A 20008-nucleotide genomic window follows, 5' to 3' on the forward strand; every position below is an offset into this window, starting at 1 on the left:
ACGTTTTTCTTTATTTTTGTACATAACCGGAAACGGTTATAGCCCGAGTGTTTTCAACATTTTTCAAATTCTGTATATTCTAAAGTTTGTGCTCTCTTGTAATATTAAAACAAATTTTTAAATAAGCAACATGTTATACAGTGTCACGTTTGGAATTTTATAAATAATTTAAATTAAATTTTTTAAAAATATATTACTTTATAGTTAATTGAGGCATAAAATGAAAAAGAAAAAATTAATATTTATAAATATTATTAAAATTAATATATCGTTTATTATTTTTCTTTCTTTCTAGCCAAATAATACTAAATTTATACATATAAGCTGCTGACAACCTGATGATGTGGACAATAAATAATTACGAAACAATTATATGTTAATGTTAATTATAACTTGTCGTGGAACGCACTCTGCGAATATATAGGGTGCTCCAATTAAAATAGGACCTTTTTTACCTGGCCTGAAAAAATAAAACATACAATAAATACAGTACAAGCAACCCTTTTAAGCTTTTTTGTAGCTTGCGATGTTGTAGATCATGTTTTGCCTATCGATAAGATTGAACAAATGGGACTTGGAGGGATTAGGTTGAACATAATTAGAACGTACTTAACAAACTGCAGACAATACGTAACTCCGGAAGACTGCAGTAGTAGAGGTATGGTTAATAATTGTAGGGTCTCTCGGGGTTTCGTCCTTGGGCCCCTCTTGTAAAAGTTGTATGTCTTGAGTCTGCGCTTGACTGGATTGGAAGCTCAATAATATACATTTGCAGATGATACTGCCTTAATCTATTCATCAAAAAATTCAGAAGTATTGGAAAATGTAGCAAAGACTTAAAAGGATACTACAACTGGCGATTAAATAACAAATAAAAAATAAAAATTGAAAAAACTAAACAAAAGAATAAAAAAATTATAACTTTAACATTAAGATAAATGATTTTACTTTCGTAACAGTGGATAAAATAAAATATTTAGGGTTTATGCTTGACGAGCAGCTAAATTGGAATGGTCACATCGGTCATATAAAGAACAAAATAGTTATATAATAAAATTTATAATGCTTGTTTCTTGTCGGTTATAAGATATTTTATTGCAGTTTGTGGTACATATAATAAAACAAACTTAATTAAAATAAAAATAATACAAAATACAATCCTTAAAGAATATTTAATTTAGATTGCAAAATGCACACCAAAACGCTGTGTCATATTAAGATTTGAACAATCTACACTTACCTTTAAAATAATACAGAACAAAACTAAAAGCAACACCAAAATAACCCATATCAATCAATCAAAACCAAACACTCGCACGACTTAAGAAAAGAACAAATAAAAAATTGCAAAATAAAATAAGTGCGGCTCAAATACATACAACCTGCTGCCTAACATTTTGAAAATTGAGACTTCTTATAATAATTTTGTTAAAAAGGTAAAATATTTATGCATTTAATTAAATTCTTGCAAGACTCGAGCCTACTATATTAGATAATTATATAGTATAACAGTGTATTACAATATCATTAACTAAATAAAAGATTATTTAAAAAAAACTATTTGCAGGAAACTATTTGCAGGATTTAAAAAAACTTCTGCGGCTATAACAACAAATTGAATCGAACAATAGGTTTATGGAGAGTGAGCCAACTTTATATACAGCAGATAATTAATTTTCTAAGTTTTTGAGGTGACGCGAAGAGAGGTGAGTGCAATTTTGCTCGTGATCGTAAGACGCTATTCTAAATATTTTCCGAGAATTCGTTTCGCGTCCGGTAAAATCATGCACGCAACCTTGAAATGGTAAGCACAGAAGCGACCTAGAGCGAATAGGAAATTCGAACGCCTCTCGCGTATTATGCAAAGACCGCAATCTTCTCGAAGTCTTGCTGCTTGTCACTCTGCACGCTGGAGGAAACTGGCGAAGAAACATATTGGATTACATATTGCATCCTTTAGGTGATTACTTTTATATGAGCTTCTGTCCGACACACCTTACGTCAGCAATGCGACTAAATTCCACGATCGTCTGACGGACAAACGTCTACACGTTTGATATAGCTCGGGGATATCAAGCAGATGACTTTCGAGAACGGCTCGAAGCTGTGAATAATAACAATATTTATAAAAATAGCGTCTTCGGCCTGATTCGGACAACAATTCAACATTTCGCAATGTGGGTCAGCTGCTAAAGGGGCCGTCGTCCTCTCCTTAGCGAACCCCTTAAATTTTGCATGAACTGTTAAATATTTTTTGGTAATGTTTGGGATAAATTATCCCGATAGTGTCAAAGTTGTATCTCATTAAATGAAAATTCTGAATCCTTAAGGAAAATCAGCAAAAGGGGCGACAAAAAAGTGTAACCACCAAGAAAACCTGGACAGTATTGTGAGGCCTCAATAAATATTTTTGAATATTCTGGCATTTTATTACGAGTTTACTATATTTTGGAGTCTCTAAGAATATAATGGGTGTTTTTTTTCGATGTATAGAACTTTAAGTTTGCATTACTATTCAAGATGGCGACCGATTTAACAGTGAATTATTCTCAGTTTGGTTTGGCAATTCATTATGAATAGACTCACGCCTGAACAACCCTTGCAAATAGTGCAATTTTATTTCGGAAATAATGGTTCTGTGCGGAATACGTATCGCGCACTACGTCCATTTTATCGTCGACAAAATCGTCCATCAGAGCAGTTTCGATTAACCATGGAACGTTTTCGCACCATGTTTACTCTTATTGATAACTCGCATCCCCAGAGACGCCGTACGGTGCCTACAGAAGAAGCTATTGCTGCTGTAGAGCGTAGCATTGAGGAAGACCCGAATCCGATCCGACATCGAGCACAGGAATTGGATCTGCGTCCATTCACTTTATGGAAGATTTTGCGGAAGGATCTTGATTTACGTGCCAACTCGTGCAAGAATTGAATCCAAACAATCATCAAGTAAGGCGTAGATTCGTCGAATGGGCCCAAAACGAGATTGCCATTGTTCCCGATTTTCATAAGCGAATTTTGTTTAGCGATGAAGCGCACTTCTGGTTGAATGGTTACGTCAACAAACAAAACTGCCGCATTTGGAGCGAAGCTGATCGTCAAGTGTATGTCGAAACACCGTTACATCCAGAAAAACTGACTGTTTGGTGCGCTTTATGATGGCCAGAACGTTACAGTCAATGGTGATCGGTATAGAGCTATGATTACTAACTCTTTCATTCCGACTTAGGAACGCCCGACTTAGGAACGCCCGACTTAGGAACGCCCGAGCAGTACCGATCGATATCCCGAGACCAACCGAAGCGGAACAAGCCCCGCCCACCACCAATCGGCATAAATCCAACCTGCGCAGGAGAAATCGTCAGTCTACGTCCAACATCGGAGATGGAAGGACCTCTGAAGAAGCTCGCCTCTCGTGCTAGCGAAACGTTAGGAAGTAATTCCAAGCGACGACGGCCTTTAAACTCGAACCAAGATAATAGCTTACCGCTAGACTACTTTCTGTGGGGCTATATAAAGTCATTGGTCTATGCGGATAAGCCACAAACGCTCGACCATTTGGAAGACAACATTCGCCGTGTTATTGCCGGTATAAGGCCACAAATGTTGGAAAAAGTCATCGAAAATTGGACATCCAGATTGGACTACATCCGCGCCAGCCGTGGCAGTCATATGCCAGAAATCATATTTAAAATTTAATGCCATAAGATTATCTTTCGGATAAAAAAAAATTCTTGTTAATCGAATAATCCATCGTTGTTTTATTGCAACTTAAAGTTCTATACATCGAAAAAAAACACCCCTTACATAACAAATCACACACAGTATGTAGAGTACCATGGCCATAAAATAATATGGATAAATCGTGTCTCTCCAAAGTCTGTTCTGTGCCCATTATTTTTATTGATAAGATTTTTTACTCTTAAGTTAATAGTACTATAACATCACATAAAAATAACATTTGACGTGGAATATTTTGGTATTATCAGCAGAAATTCACATTATTTAAGCATGGAGACAGATGAACTAACATTCGGGTTTCCAGTGTAATTGCTTGCTCAAGGGCGCAAATCCAGTTTGCCTATGAACTTATTAATTATCATTTTCAAAGAATGCTGTAAAAGATATACTTTCGTGTTCTAAAAATTAAGTCAAGGCACCATGTGACTTTTTATGTTGCCCCTATATCTGCTATAAAGGCAGTCAGATTTATGTAACGATATATTATTACTAATTGCGAACTTCGATTTTATATATAATATTTTTTATTTTCTTTTTTGATGTGCTATGTTACTATGTTATTTTTTCGTTTAAGTTTTTTGTAACTGGGATTATCCTATTGCATAGTGGTGACTAAAAGTAATATTAGAGCGTAGTTTCGCATACATTTTTTCTAATATTTGGCCCTTACACGTTGAACTAAAGCACCACCAAAAGTGAAGTGACAACGTTTACAGTAAAAATAACGTAATGGCGTACGGACCACGTAATGGAACCTGTTTCTAGAAACGTGATCTCATCACATTCATAACGACCCGCCACTGCGCGAGATCGGTATCATTTATATTATATATGTATATAACATATCACAGTCACTAGCCCACAGATTTTTAACACGGGAGACCAGACTGCAGGTGCTTGACTGTTCTGATGATCTAGATATTATTACGGTGCCAGTTTAAAGTATCGGTCAGCCAGTGGCAGAGCAAAATTAAGCGTTTTGCCCGCCTTCAAGATATTTTGTACCTGGTAATTCATTAGGCGTGACAAGGTAGCATGCATCGGGAGCCAAAGTGGTAGGAGTTTGGAAAATAGCCCCCTTTTGGCGATAGCGAACTCGAACTGAATTGGATTAGGCCTGGTAATACAGACAATATTGATAATCTGAGGCAAATTTTATTAAGGGGAAGACAAGTAGTGATGGGGATTCTTTTCGTTGTCATAAATGTCACGTTTTATATCTGATTGGAGTTTTTGAGGATAAATCGTGTGCTACAGGGTATTTCGTGAAATCGTTTGAAACGTTTATGCTTCTTTGAATATGGTCGCAGTAATTGACATATTTTATAGTAAGAATAAATAACAACTCAGTAAGTTATTATATAAATAAACGTAGTAACTAAAATTGTTAATTTTATTTTAACATTTGTATGACTTGATATATATCTGTACCTATTAATTAAAAATAAAAAATAAATCAGAGTGTTGGTATTCATTACCTATTGATGTGATACTTGGCTCCGTTACTCACGACCGCGAGTCACTGTGGACATTTCCCGTACTTTAGTCACGGGTGGTATTCTGACGTTTGCCAATTGAAATTAAATGCCAAATCAAACTCGTTTATTGATCATCAAACTGGATGCATAATATATATGCGAAGAGAAATTTGCTGGAAATATTTTTTAAGTTTCGATGTCTACTGCCTGGCAAAACTCTCAGCATAGGTGGTAAAAAAATGCCTGCATTAGGTATTAACACTTTAATATTTTTGTAAATTGCTCAGGAATGTTTGAACTGGTAAAACGTAGGCATATGTCATTCGCAAAAAAAATATAGCGGTTTCATTTAAATAGGGGAGTAGTGTACATTTAAATGTAATTATAGGCGTTGTGTTCTCACAATACCCATAACATTGCTTTTAATATTTAAAAGCACGCATATTTTGCCGGATAGAAGGACAATAGTCCGCTCTCAAATGTTACAAATGTTTTCCTTGCGATATAAGATACTTAAGCATTGAAATCTTGTGAATAATTTCAATTCAATAATTTCATTAAAATCAGAAAGAGATTTCTTTAATAATATAAAAAATCTGCAGTAGAAAGAAAGGAAACAAATAAAAAAAATATTGATTTACATTGAAAGTCAGTTTGTTTGGTCTTGGTCTTAAAAGTCAAGAAAAGTGGCCAAATAAGAATATATAATAGCAAAATAATAATAAAGCTTTATTGATTTTACATTTAATTTTAATTAATTTAATTAGTTACTTGTTTTTTTTTATAAACAAAAATATATCGCGGGCACCTCGGCCCTTACTAAAATAACACCGCGTTATGCGCGGAGTGTATTATTTAGTTCGCAATAAACACCAAGAATTAATTTTGATAAAACAACCGAGGCATGCTTCTGTTAAATTATCATGTATGAATACTCAAGTTCCTCTCGCCAATATGTAATTACGGCAAATAATTAGCGGTTGTGGGCAGAGAATAAGAGTTAGTATAAATTTGATGCGGTCTCGGATATTCGCTCACACGGTCCAGACGTCTGCAAATTCCGAACCGTCATATTTTCAAAAAATTGTTTTCGTTTTGTTTTTAGAAGATTTAAAAATTTAAACAATGCAGCCGTAAGACCAATAAAAAAATATTTTGAAAGAAAGGAATAAAAATACTTAGTTTTCCTGTAGTACTATTCCGGTGCTATTTAATTAGTGTCCAATATTTCAGAGGGTGATTTCTCATATATTGTTTCCCAAGTTTCTCATATTTCTGAATGTTGGCTATTTAGAAAATCTTTCAAGTAATTGTTAAGTATGTTTATGGTGGGTCATAATGTTTAATTTTTAGGTGTTCTTTTGCTCTTATAAGACAAAAACGAGAGGTATTTTGTTTTGTCTATATTAAGAGTTAGTTTATTATTTCGAACCAAATTTTTATAAATTCTATTTTGATCAGTTTTTTAACTTCTTTCCCAGTTCTTGTCCTACAGATTAATACCGTGTCATAAGGCGAAAAGTTATATCTAAAGTTCCTCGTTCTCGAAATACAGACACACACACACACACACACACGCAGTTTTATTTTTGATGTTTTTTGGATAATAAGTAAGTAAGTAATTAAATAAATAAGTAAGTAAACTTACTGAAGTACTTGGGTCTAGCGATTAATAAACGAATCCAATCCAATCAAGTTGGATGAATTCAATTTTTTTACCTGTAAGTAAGAGCTAAATTAATAACAAATTCAATGTCGAAAACCCTAGGTACCAATTTTGGTTCAGAAATTTTTAAATTTTTTTAGAATTTTATTTGGAAAATTATGCAGAAAACAAAAATAAAACTTTGACACCCTGTATCTCGAAAACGAAACATTTTAGACCATACGTTTATAGTAAAGATTTCTCTCGAAGATACTTAAGCGCAGATACTTGGTAGATATCATCCTGTATTTAATCCGCTCTTGTAGACGGTATTAAATAAATAGTAAATAGGCCTTAAAAGTTTTTAAAACGTCATCTAACAGACTAAGATACAGGTAAACCACAAAACTATTGAATATTGACAAATATTATTCGTCGTAATCTAGTTCACCGTTGTAGTTTATTTAAAATCAACACTAAGACTTTAAAAATACTTGTGTTATTAATAGGCAAATCGAAAAAATAAAACTTAAACTACCATCATGAAATACAACATGAACACTTAAAATAAATTTGCAAAATAACAATGGCTTCATTTAAATTTCTAAATTTAAACATTAATAACAGTCTGCATACCGAAATGCATTTTTGTCGCTTCCACTGTAACGTCAAAATGACGAGATAATCATAACCATTATTATAATACGCATAATTGTTTCGGGTATTTGTTATGCAGATTTTTCGTAAAACAATTATAATTTTTAAAAAAATAGATGCCGTTTAAACGACTCCAATTCTCCCGGTTCTGAAAAAAATCGACATGCAAGGTACTACTCTACATACCTAAATTAGTACCATAAATAAATCAACTACATTCTTCAAGGTTTAAGCCGATGTTAGACAGGAATATTTCGTCCAGCGAAGTCGTACGGGGTACTACTATGCTCTACATTGGACATGCACAAACTCACTACTATACTTCTCTCTTTGGTTATTTTTTGCCGTTCTAAGTTTCCAGGTTTACTAAAAATGCCCTTCTGGTGTATGTCAGTACTGCGGTAACTACAGCGCAGATCTACTATTAATGGGCAACATGCATGAATTTTCTAGTAGCGGCAGTACACACCTGGCAAATATCGCGCAGAGTAGTACCCCGGAGGGCTGGGGTAGTACTGGTACTGATACAGTCTGGTGTAACTCGGCGGTGGCGGATACATTGTCGAATCTGAAAAACGTGATTAAAGAGAATGCGTTATGTGGCATGATGATGAACATGTGACAAATTGATCCGGGTGTAGCAAATAAACTAAAATGATACGAAATATGGTCAACTGTTAGTGAATGATGATGTTCCAAATTGATCTACTACAACTATCTTCTACAAGAGCAGAGACATTCAATACTGCTAGAACGACTTCAACCCACGTGCTAATCTATGTCTGTGTTCAAAACACAGTCACCTCTAATCGATCAATGGTTGTTCATGAATATAGTTGCAAGAACTTTTGTTTTTCTTCTTTGGCAGTAGGTGTAGTTTCTGCGAAAATACTGTTTCTTTCTCAATTTTGACACTTTTAGAGTCCAAAAAATCAAACAGTAATTGAAAACTTAGAAATTATTTGGTTTAAGATTATTTTAAGAATAGGATATGCAGTAGTACTCTAGTCACGACTATGACGAGTTACTAAAGAAGTTAACCAGTACTTTTTGAGTACGTTTTTGTAAAACAACAAGAGTACATTCACGTGTGATGTGACCATCAGAACTGGCAAACGTCCAAATACCATTAGTTGGTTTCCAAACCCGTTGCAAAGTACCGGAAACTATAGTAGTTAACGAATCTGACGTGTTGAAGTAGCACTGTACGCACGCCTGATCAGTAGAATAAAATAAAATGAATAAAAAAGTAAACCGTGGTTCTTCACAATGATGTTGACTTCAAAATTGTTTGGATGAACTCTATTCCAAACTGATTTTATTTGATCTTTGTAAGTTGTTATTACGTTCTTATTGCATTTTTTCAAAGAGTTTTCTTTTGAACCATTTAAACCAAGGCTACTACTGTCCAATGTGTGACAAAAAATCTAGAAAAACTTGTAACATTTCTTAGAACTCAGTTACAAATTCCATGTCGCGTTCGAGCTGCCTCATAAAATATTACTTTCATCCCGACAACGTCCCTCGCCATACTGTTAAATGAGAAAAGTGTAATTAAAAGTCGAAAGTAAGGTTTCCAATTGCCAGTACATTCGTATACCAACTATGACCACATATCAGTCCCTATGACTGGCGGAAGATTTATCTAATAGATCTGGGTAACAGTTGTTAGCGAAAAAAGTAGCGACGTACAGTTTTTACGCGTTTGTTTCTAAGAACTGGTTGGATGTTTTGTGTTCGACGCCATTAAAAGTAGCCACATTGTATTTGCGAAGATTGAATGTGACTTTATCGACTGACTCGAAATAAGGTTACTGGGATATCTCGCTTTGCCGCTACTTCCGCAAATTCCTCGCTCCTTTACAGTGCGTTCGTTTGTTTTTCTCGGAATATTTCTTAACAACATAATTCGTGAACATTTTTTGCCCAATATGGCAATTCATCAATTGTTGCAAATTTGTAACTTTCTAACATTGACAGAAGGAAATTGAGATCCTGAAGGTACTGAAAGTACCAAAGACGCAAATTTTTGTGTTTCTCTGTATAGAATAAAACTTTATTCACCACTCATATAAAGTTAGAATAATGCAAGTAATATTAAGAACTAACTAAAGTTTTTGTATTATAGACAAATATAATTAGTGAAATAAACACAGTTAAACATATTGATAAAATTGTTTTTTATAAGGTGATTCAAACATCTTGACTTTTTAAGAGTGAAATGTGTCATTTGATGTGCATATGCATGAAGACGATTTTTCTTAGGCGGGTGTACTTGTTTTCTTGTTTTGTATATTTTTTGCTTAGTATTATTTATTATATATGATGTGAATGATTATATGGATATGATTTGCATTATTTTTAAAAATGTTAGTTAAATTAACTATTTACTATGAAATTAAACAAAAAGTCATATTGTTACCCCACGTCAATATTTAGGCAACACTGCTTACTAAAACCTAAATGCATTTGAATTACAATATCAGTTTTATGATTGATTTAAGCGGCCTGTTTTAGTTGGTTTTCTGTGATTAAACAGTTTTCAAGCAACATAATACAAAATTTCATTGCAAAGTTGTATTTCTAACTAGCTTCAAGTATTCGTTAGTATCGTGAAAGGCATCCTGAGACAAAAAGCCTTTCACTTACCTTTACCTAAAACTGAAAACAACCCATAACAAAAACTATTCAGATGAAGAACAAAAGACATGGACATAGGGAGAAGGGAAGTGGAAGGAGGCTGTCCATAAATTAAAAACTTTCTTCTTTACTTTTTTTCTAATATTGTGATTTGAATTTAAAACATCGTATTTTTGGAAGTACGAATGGGAATTTTTTGGTTTTCTCAACACGTTATTAAACTTTGCAATTTTTTTCTAATTTTACCATCTTAGACATCCTTATCTTGGTCACACTGTATAAGTAGAGTAATTTAACTTTACAATACAAATTAATATTAATTCATTACATGGCGCATGAATTTGTCATCGGAGAAATTGTTAATAACGACATGAAATTGCTTTCCATTTAATTTGCATTTCTATAACTTACATTGCCGCTTTGAAAAACCTAATGAATTCAATTCATGTTTTTCGCATTTTTTTCTAAACGACGTATTTACATAAAGGCTCCATATAATCAAGACAAAGTGAGTTTTTTGATAACGATCGGCAGAGCTTGTCGTTTTCTAGTGGTTTTCTTTTTACAAAGCAAAGGTTTGTCAAGCAGCAGGCTCAGGAGATACTCAAATGACATATTTTTTGACATAAACGCACTGATGACAAAATAATATAAATAAGATTTTTTTCTGCCCTCTACTGTAAAATAATTGGGTATTGGGTATGCCCTGATCAAGGGTAAGCAAAGTGTCACTTTACATTGGCCCTGAATTTGGAAGCAATCGGATGATTTCGGCAGATTTTAGCCTGATGGCCGCATCACACTTTACTGAGTGAGTGTATTAGTATTGAAGAAATTCAGTCGAAAGTGCCATTTATAAAATTTTTTGCATAATACACTCTTAAGCTTCGATAGTGCCGGCTTAGGATGTGACCTACCCAACTTTGGTTAGTTTGTGGTTGTTTGTTGTTTCGGGTTAAATAAACTTGGTGCAAAGCAACAATGAAGTAACTAAAACTAACCAAAGCTTGGGTACATTACATATTAAACCAGATAACCTTAGGTAGTGAAGAGCACCTAATCAAAAATCAAAGTACAATTTTAACGTATTTAACGTAAGTTTTCCTTCACAAGTACACAAAAATCTAAACGCGGTCCTTTATAAAGTTTTCGCCATCACTTTGAGACATTTTCTAGTAGATATACAGGGTGAGGTGCTGGAACGTCCTGCGTATGTGACTCAGGTCAATAAATCGCTTTCAATGTCCCAAAAATAATCGGCGGGATCATTATTTTCGTTTACGTCTGGTTCTTATTTTTGGTCCATTCGGTAGACGGTAATATTCGCGACACCGCCATTTCCTAACGGATCGGCAAATTGATTTTGCTGACGTATTCATGAAAGCCCATCGGCGCGTAGCAAATTGTAATCTCGCTTTCAACAAAATGACAGGATTGCGCCTCATAATTGGAGTGTTCACAACTGACGCGCCCGGTCATTACTTATTATCGATTAACAATTCTTCCGCTGCCAAAGGAAGCGTTTGGAATTTTATGCTCCAGATAGGTGCGAACCGATACGAATTTTTGTTTCACCAGTTCCACTTAATTTACCAACGGTCACGCAAGTCGATATCTGGGTTGCAAATATTATTTTCTCTTGGTCAGCTTGCGTCGGGTTCACTTTCTTTAAAATAATTGATGTGCAACGGGAACGCTCAATCTACTTGTCGCGAAGTTTCACGATTCTAGGAAACGTCATACCGCGCTACCGGTAAGTAATGAATCTCGAAAATTACGGGCTAATTTAAATCGAAACCCAGGGACGTAAACAATATAGCTTGCTAGTGAAGTACAAAAAATATCTGCTTCTAGCTGGAAAAAATGTGTAGAATATGTCATCGAAGAAGAAAATATTTACAGAAGTCCACTGACGATAGTTATTATCTTGGTGTGGAATATTTTTTTTAAAGTAAGAATGGATTTTCCACTGCATGGACTAATAGCAATCGAGGAATCTGATCTATGAAACTATACACAAATCCGTCAGCGTTCATCATTTGTATAAACGAAGTACCGAAGTCCGATTCTGGAACGCCATTGTTTAATTGCGGATCTATTATGTCGGAAAGACGGTATATCGTACCTTCGATACTGGTAGTGGACCGACTCACTTCAAAATATTGACAAAATGCTAGTTAGTTATGAGAAAAAATGGAGTGTATTTAAAAAACACAATAAATTGGTTTTCTAGTTATCTAAGTGGTGAATTAAAAATAATAAATTCACGAGCTTTAAAAACTGTTATAATTTCTCAGATGTAGTAAAAGTTTGGTTTATTCAGCTTCTTACTATCTACTTGTTAATATTCATTCGGAATTAAATTAATAAATAACATTAAGAGATAAGGTTACTGTAAAGTAAGGTAAGTTAAACTTTGGCATGTTACCTAGCAGTGCGCATAAAAGCAAAGGCAAAAAGATCCAAGAAAACTTAGAATATTTATCCAAAATTGGAGCTCTACTAATCTCTTAAGTCTAAAAAGAACCCTCACATAAGTTCTTAACAAGCTCTAGAAAATCATTGAATAATTATTGGTTGTTTTCTAAGTGCGAAAGCAACTTTGTATCATAGAGAAAAAATGCGGCAAAAAAAGGAGACGATCACTAGCGAACTGCATTACGTACGAGAAGCGACACTGCGGGTAACGTAATAGGCAAACGGCATACAAGACCTAAAAGTCTTTATTTAGCAACACGCCATTGCAATAGTGGTATCGTGTTAATTGGTAGCAATTTTTTATTCGAAGCTGTTTTTATTTTGTAAGAAAAATACAGCAATAGTTTTGGAACTTGGAATTACCGGTTAATTTATTTCGATCATGCCTTGCTTACTGTCTGATACTATCTAAAAATGTAATAATTTATAATAAATTTTTCAAATAAACTTCCACGGGCTACTGTAATGCTTTTTACAAAACTTCCGGATTCCTCCTGCGTGGGTTTTTGCTTAGTCGAAATTGCTTACGTTTCGCCAATCATCCTGTTGGCTTCTTCAGGGCTTGACTAAAACTGGTTCGTATTTTACTCTGTACCTGCTTATATATTGCTTGAGGGGGGAAGCTAATGAGGGGTATGAACGCCGTCTCGGATGACTGGTTCCCAAATTGGGGACAGGTAGAGACCTGAGTCGCGATTAAGATTGTTAGGTTGTTTGTAGATTTCTATAGACTCTCGGATTTTTCGTTGGTAGAACTGATTACATGCAAGAATTTTAGTTTTATCAAATAAAATTTTTTGCCCGGTTTATTTGTCTTAGTCGTAAGGCTCTTTCGTGTTCTTTGAGCCTAGTTGATATTTTTCGTCCGGTCTCTCCAATGTATTCTTTGCCGCATATGCATGGAATGCTGTAAACTCCTGGCGTCTCAAATGGAATTTTGTCTTTGACGGACCGCAGATGTTGAGAGATTTTTGGACAAGTGATAAATCTGGTTTTGACGTTATACTTCTTTAGAATTTTTTATATATGGTCAGTGATGTTTTGAATGTACGGAAGGACTACAGTGCCAAGTGTAGGATTGCTTTCGGCCTCATTGCTATTGGAAGGTGTATTTTTTGATGTAACGTTTAATATCTTTAATGTGGAAATTATTAGAGAGAAGAGCAGACGTAAGGTGTTTTAATCCTGTTTTCAGTGGCGCGGGCTGAAATAGTATTACGGCTCTGTAAACAAGAGAGTTGATAACCGATGATTTTTGGGCCGGATGGTGATGTGACCATGCATTAAGGTATCGGTCTGTGTGCGTAGGTTTTCTGTAAACACAATGACCCAATGTTAGGTCTGATTTTCTATTGATAAGAATATCTAAGAATGGCAGGTTATTATTAGCTTCCAATTCAATGGTAAAATGTATGTTAGGGTGTATTGACGCCTAAGAAAATCTACTAGGGTTTCTTGACCATGAGGCCAAATAACAAATGTATCATCGATGTAGCGGTTCCATAATTTTGGTTTTAGATGAAAGGTGTCGAGAGCTTTCTTTTCATATATATATATTCGCGATGACTGGTGAGCCAGTCTACGAACCCGTTTCAGTCAAGCTCTGAAGAAGCCAACAGGATGATTGGCGAAACGTCAGCAATTTCGACTAAGCAAAAACCGACGCAGGAGGAATCGAGAAGTTTTGTAAAAAGCAATTTATATTAAAACTATTACTTATTGCAGCAAAAAAAAAAACGAAAATTACACCACATTAACACGGGATTGCAGCAAAACAACCATAAGGTAGAAAAGGGGCTGTAAAGGACATCAGCTGCTCAAAGTGTTATATAGTATTCTATGTTCTATGGGATAATTATAACTCGATCTATCGCCACAAAAATTGTATCCTTACATATCGGCAGCTGTTCTGTTGCTGGTTTCATTTACTTTGCCATATACCATTGCTTTTCATCGCATGCTTAGGTGAAAGTCTTGGATTCTTCGATTTTATTTTGTTTTTCGTGCAGTTTCATATCATCATCGTTCATCAGTAACTATGTACTTGTCTTTTTATCGACAATCTTGTTGTTCTACTCTTCTGCTTTTTTGCTGCTTTTGAAATCTTTTCTCATTTTTTATATGTAAATAATTATTTTTATTCTTTATAAATAAAAATGCAATGCCAATAAGATCAAAACTTGTTGAGCAGTTGAGAGTTGAAATTGAACGTCTTTCATGGTTGTTCCATGGCTATACAGAATTACTGCGTTAGCAAGGAGAAATTTAAATTAAAAAAATAACGATGCTTTAAAAAACTACAAAAAAATAAAAATTAAAAAAAAGTTAATAATGTCGGTGATACATCTAATACTAAAACTAACACCATTAGTCCGAATTTTTTATTTTTTATTTATAAATACACTTATAACTGACAAAAAAAATACAGGGAGCCTCAAGAATTATGCCTAACACTTGATAATATAAAAGGAAAGGATTTGTTATGTAAAAAAAATTGTTCTTATTGAAATCATTCGAAGGTAATAGGAAGTAAAAAAAGTTGGTAAAGTAGAAAAAACATCAAAAGTAAATCTACAGTTAAGAACGACTTTCACACATATATAGCACCTAAATTTGAAATTAATTCCAAAATATTAGTCAGTTGTGATTAAAATATATCGATCAAAAAACGGATTAGGAACGAAATGTAAACGTAGACGTACGGTAATTTAAAAGAAAATGTAAATTCTCCGCGTCCATGAAAATTATACTGCGTAACGTGGTGTTCCGGTCGTGGCAAATTAGTCCTCACGAAATCTCCGTGGCCAAGTGACTGCCCACGGAGTGTTCACCTCGGCGAAGATGCCATCCTAGGCCATACACGTACGCTATTTACATGGAAATTGTCACGTGATGTCGGGAGATCAGACACGCTCCACGTTTCTCACTGGGTCCAATAAAAAGGGATCGCTTCGTACTTTTACAGAAATAAAGATTTTTTTTTCAGTCTACATTCATCTTAGTAAGTTGTAACTATTAGAACAGAGATTTCTATGGAAATAGCTTTAATTCGAAATTTTCTTCGCTTTAGACTTCTATAAACTAAACTAGAAAATGGTAACCAATTTTGAAAGAGTTTCTGATTCTTTGTGAAATGTTGTTGGTATATATTATTCACACAAAATTAAAAATGAAAGATTTGCTTATATTCCACTCAAAGTCTTTTCCCAAATTGCTTCGTTTCTAAGATACGCAATATGAATATTCTACGAAAAGAATTGCCTTTTTAGGGTAAATTTAATTCTACCTATCATTTTTTTATGAAATCTTGCAAACACATCTTTAGGTTCATCTATATGTTTTTATTTTAGCAGGGGATTTAGTCTGAATATTTTTGAGAAGTAAAATAGTTCAATAGTCCAAGTAATATATTCAGCCAAAATATTAAACTAAATTGTTGAAAACAAGTGAATTTTTAGTTTCCTATTGCATTTTTTAAAACTTCATAGTTGTTCTTTGCTCTTAATACGACAAATTTAGCATTGCTGACTGCTGACTGAAAAAAGAGATAATTCATTATTTACAATATATTATTTCTCATCTTATAGTACAGCATATTTTTTTTATTTCTACAGGACCTAAGTTATTCTCGCAACAAACAATTGTTCTATAGAGATTCTATAAGCGGTTTAACATGCTGCTAACGAAAGCGATTTAATAGCGATATCTTACATTGGTGTGTTGGAAGCTATAAATGTAAGACTAACAGTTCTCAGCTCACCGGCGGCCAAGCGCGTTTTCGAATGGAATCTGTTTTTCCTTGACGACAATCAGGAAACAATCAAACTGATTTAAGCCGCCTCCATTACCGTTCCAAGAATTTTCATTAAATTAAACGCTCTTGCGGGAATGGCGCTCGATACCGGTGTCATTAATTATCAACGAAAAAAAACGACAATACCTGCGAACGTACAAAACAAAAGTTTTGACAGCATATAGTGCGCAATTTATTTAAATTGCCACATATCTTTGAAAAACATAGAAAAATAGGTAGAGTTTTATTAACCATTCATGTAAGCTTTACAGTACAACAAATTGTAAGTTAGCAGAAAATAACACAGTCGGATTGACATTAAATAAATACTTAAATTATGGAATAAATACACTCAGACTAAAATACAGATGTTTCCTTAAACAGCTGATACAATGAAGTGTGGTAAAACGTTGATATTTTTTGGTAGATCATTAAAAAATTTAAGATTAAACTGCGCTGCCTGATATTATGGTTATGCGTCAGGGTGATTCAATATGGTTGGGGCCACATACCAATTTTGTATAAATAATTAGGTGTTATTACTCTCTGTCTTTACGAGATAGATCAGTCAGAAAATGCTTAGTGTCCAAGATACTGATAAGAGTAACAAATATTTTTAAAAAGCTTTTTTAGCTATTTTAAGCTTTTAAAAGCATGTTCAAAAATCGTTACGTTCAATGAAGCTGATAGCGATAATTTTAATTTAAAAGTTTAACTTAGTTTAAGCAAAATTAATCGTTTACCATCATTATATTTATATATCACATGCATAATATTTAACATATTTTGAAGAAACGCTTTTTTTATATTTGACACCCCGTATCATCACTCTTTTTAAAACACCCTGTATAGGGATGGAACGTTATTTAGATTGAAATACGCGCGGCATGAAACTAGCGTAAATTCTTTAACGGCCTTATAATATATTTCGCAAATTATCCGCAGATAATTGAAAAATTTCTACTCGCGTTTATTACCATAAATAATAGAACAATTAAAAAATTGATACGTCCAATTTGACCAAATTGCCTATTAAACTGGTTTTCCGCTTCACTTTCGTTTGAAAGTCTAAGGAATGTGACAAAGGGGTTTCATTTTAACTCGCGGATATAAATAACATTATATTAAATAACCATTTACAAAACTTCTGTAAACATGTTTCAGTCACAGTTAAGCTCTCAATAAGCCAACAGGATGGTTGGCGAAAAGTCAGCAAGTTTGATTCATAAACAACCAACCGAGGGGGAATCCTGAAGGTTTGTAAATAGTATTACAGTAGCCTGTGAAAAATTGTTTGGTAAATTGCAACAAATGTAGTAGCCTGTGGAAGTTTCTCGGCCGTATAGAGCGCAGCAAAAACGGAAAACGAAAAAAAAAAGGGTATGCCTAACAATATCACGCGAAGCGCTTACATCGAATTGAACGTCACCTCGTTTATTCCCGAGCAGTGCAGCCTACAGGGGGTGTCTGGCTTCGCGCAGATCTATTAAGTGCTCCAATATCCAGAGAACACAGGAACTTCGAAGTTTGGATCCTCCGAGAATACGTCAATAAGGAAACCTCCACTACGAGAGCCCTCCTAAAGGGCTCTAAGGCGAGTACAGAGCTCCAAGGACAATACAGGGCTGCAAGGAGAGTACGTGTGCTTCAACGAGAGTACGGGTGTTCCAAGGACCCTATAAAGTTTCCGCGTATAAGCCGACAGCGGCTAAATTCCGAAAACGAGCCGCAAAATTTACTGACACCTTAAAGAGTGAATAGAATGGTAGAGGTAATAAAAGCGAAATAGTTAAAGACTTTACCTCGGTGGATGTTCTTGAGGGTGAAAGCTAGGTATTCAGCAGTTAGCAGTCAAATCGTCTTACGGAGTAAGTGTGGGCAGTTCCCCAAACGAACCAAAAATACGAACAGCAACGGAATCTCCAAATCGCTGACCACACATCTAAGTGAATTTAACCCTATATCCGCAAAGCGATGGCTGAAGAAAAAGCCGGTTGGTTAATCACTTTTGGCTAGCTACCACACTGTTCTTCTTCCAAAAAAGGAAAACGATACGATAGCACGCATGTCGCTCGCAGCCAGGAGTGAGAAAGATAAATAGAGTACTTCCTCAGATATTCGAGAGAGATGCCGGAACGGAGAGAGATCACGGAACTTGGGGCATAAGGCCATACGCCCAATGATACTAACGATACGAATCTATTTCGCGATCGAATTATTTATTCAAAGAGAATATATACATACTTATTCCGCTGTCGGGCTGAATTAATTCTTCATTGATAAAAGGGTATAGTTTTAAGGAGACCATTTATTAGGACGTGTGTATTTGAAACATTAGTAATAGCAACTAAATAAAGCGAATTAAATTACGACTTTCTTAGCCTGGTAGCGCAGACGTCAGAGCAAATCAGGTGTTTGCCGGTGAGGCAGGAAAAAAAAGGCGCTTAGAGTTTAAAATGTAGGCGCAGAACTACCGGATCGTATTCCAGTAAAATAACAATTCTAAAGTGTTACATTATCTCTAGAGATGATTTGAGATTAGACAACAACGGTTAGCCCTTTTCTGTCTTAGCTTGTTAAGGACTATTAAAATGCACAAAAGAAACTACTTCCTGTTTGAGACACTTTCATTTAAAACGGATATGCAGCAGCGGTGGAGTATTTTATGGTGATATTAATTGTGCGTGTGTGTCTTGCATAGTTATATTTCCTTCGGGTCATTTGCTTAATTACATCAATAGACATAAAGTATTAATTTAGAAGAAATTTATTTGGAACTTTTGTATAGCCTTTTTGTTTTTAAAATTGAATTCATTAATTTAAATTTATTAATAAAAATATATCCAACTGATTTTGTGTGTATGTTATATATTATTATATAAATGCATGCACCCGCGCAGTACTTTGTGAATTTACCATTGTAAGATGTTTATTTCATTTTAGCAATAAGTCAATATATAAAAATAAAAACAAATCGAGGAAATGATTACTCTTCCGTAGTATGTAATATGTAATAACAGAACAGAGCAACTCGAATTTAATTTTTTCAGAATGCGCGAATCAAAGGCAAAATATGCAAAAGCCATTAAGGTCGTCCCGAGGCAATTAGTTAGTGGAACAATATTCAAGCAGATGCCACATACTGTTACCGACACTGCGAAGACACTTTAAGCGGTGTTATTAACTTATACGACAATTCAATTAGACACTTCCATCCGTTGGAATGTCGTGTCAGTAATAGTATGCATTCCAGATTTCTATTTGCTTAAACTAATATTATAAGCAGAAGTTTGCTTAACTCTCTTAACTATCATCGCATTGCTTGTCAAATATAATAAAAGAACTTTTCATTCCTTCTTCACATTTCTCACTAAATTTCGATTAATTTTCTGGTAAAGTCAACATTTCAATCAGCAGCCGAAAACCTCATGTTCTGGCTGGAACACCATTTTCACTGATGATATTAGTCTAAATCATGAATAAGTTTTCCTTAACGAAATATTCTAAAATTTTTCTTCATTCAAACGAGAAGTAGATACATTGGAAGGTTTCCTTACTTGATCGACCGTTAAA

General features: G+C 34.5%; 1 protein-coding gene across 1 annotated transcript in view; it reads right to left on the minus strand.

Moving 5' to 3' along the window:
- The window catches only part of LOC132697958 (uncharacterized), a 55738-nt gene that overhangs the window by 9397 nt on the left and 26333 nt on the right, over nt 1-20008 (minus strand). Inside the window, exon 2 of the mRNA XM_060663751.1 lies at nt 7994-8092. Within this exon, the coding sequence (XP_060519734.1) occupies nt 7994-8092 (99 nt within the window). The remainder of the gene's footprint in view (nt 1-7993; nt 8093-20008) is intronic.

This window comes from Cylas formicarius, unplaced genomic scaffold (assembly GCF_029955315.1).
Source record: "Cylas formicarius isolate icCylForm1 unplaced genomic scaffold, icCylForm1.1 PGA_scaffold_2__14_contigs__length_35257938, whole genome shotgun sequence".
Classification (NCBI taxonomy): domain Eukaryota; kingdom Metazoa; phylum Arthropoda; class Insecta; order Coleoptera; family Brentidae; genus Cylas; species Cylas formicarius.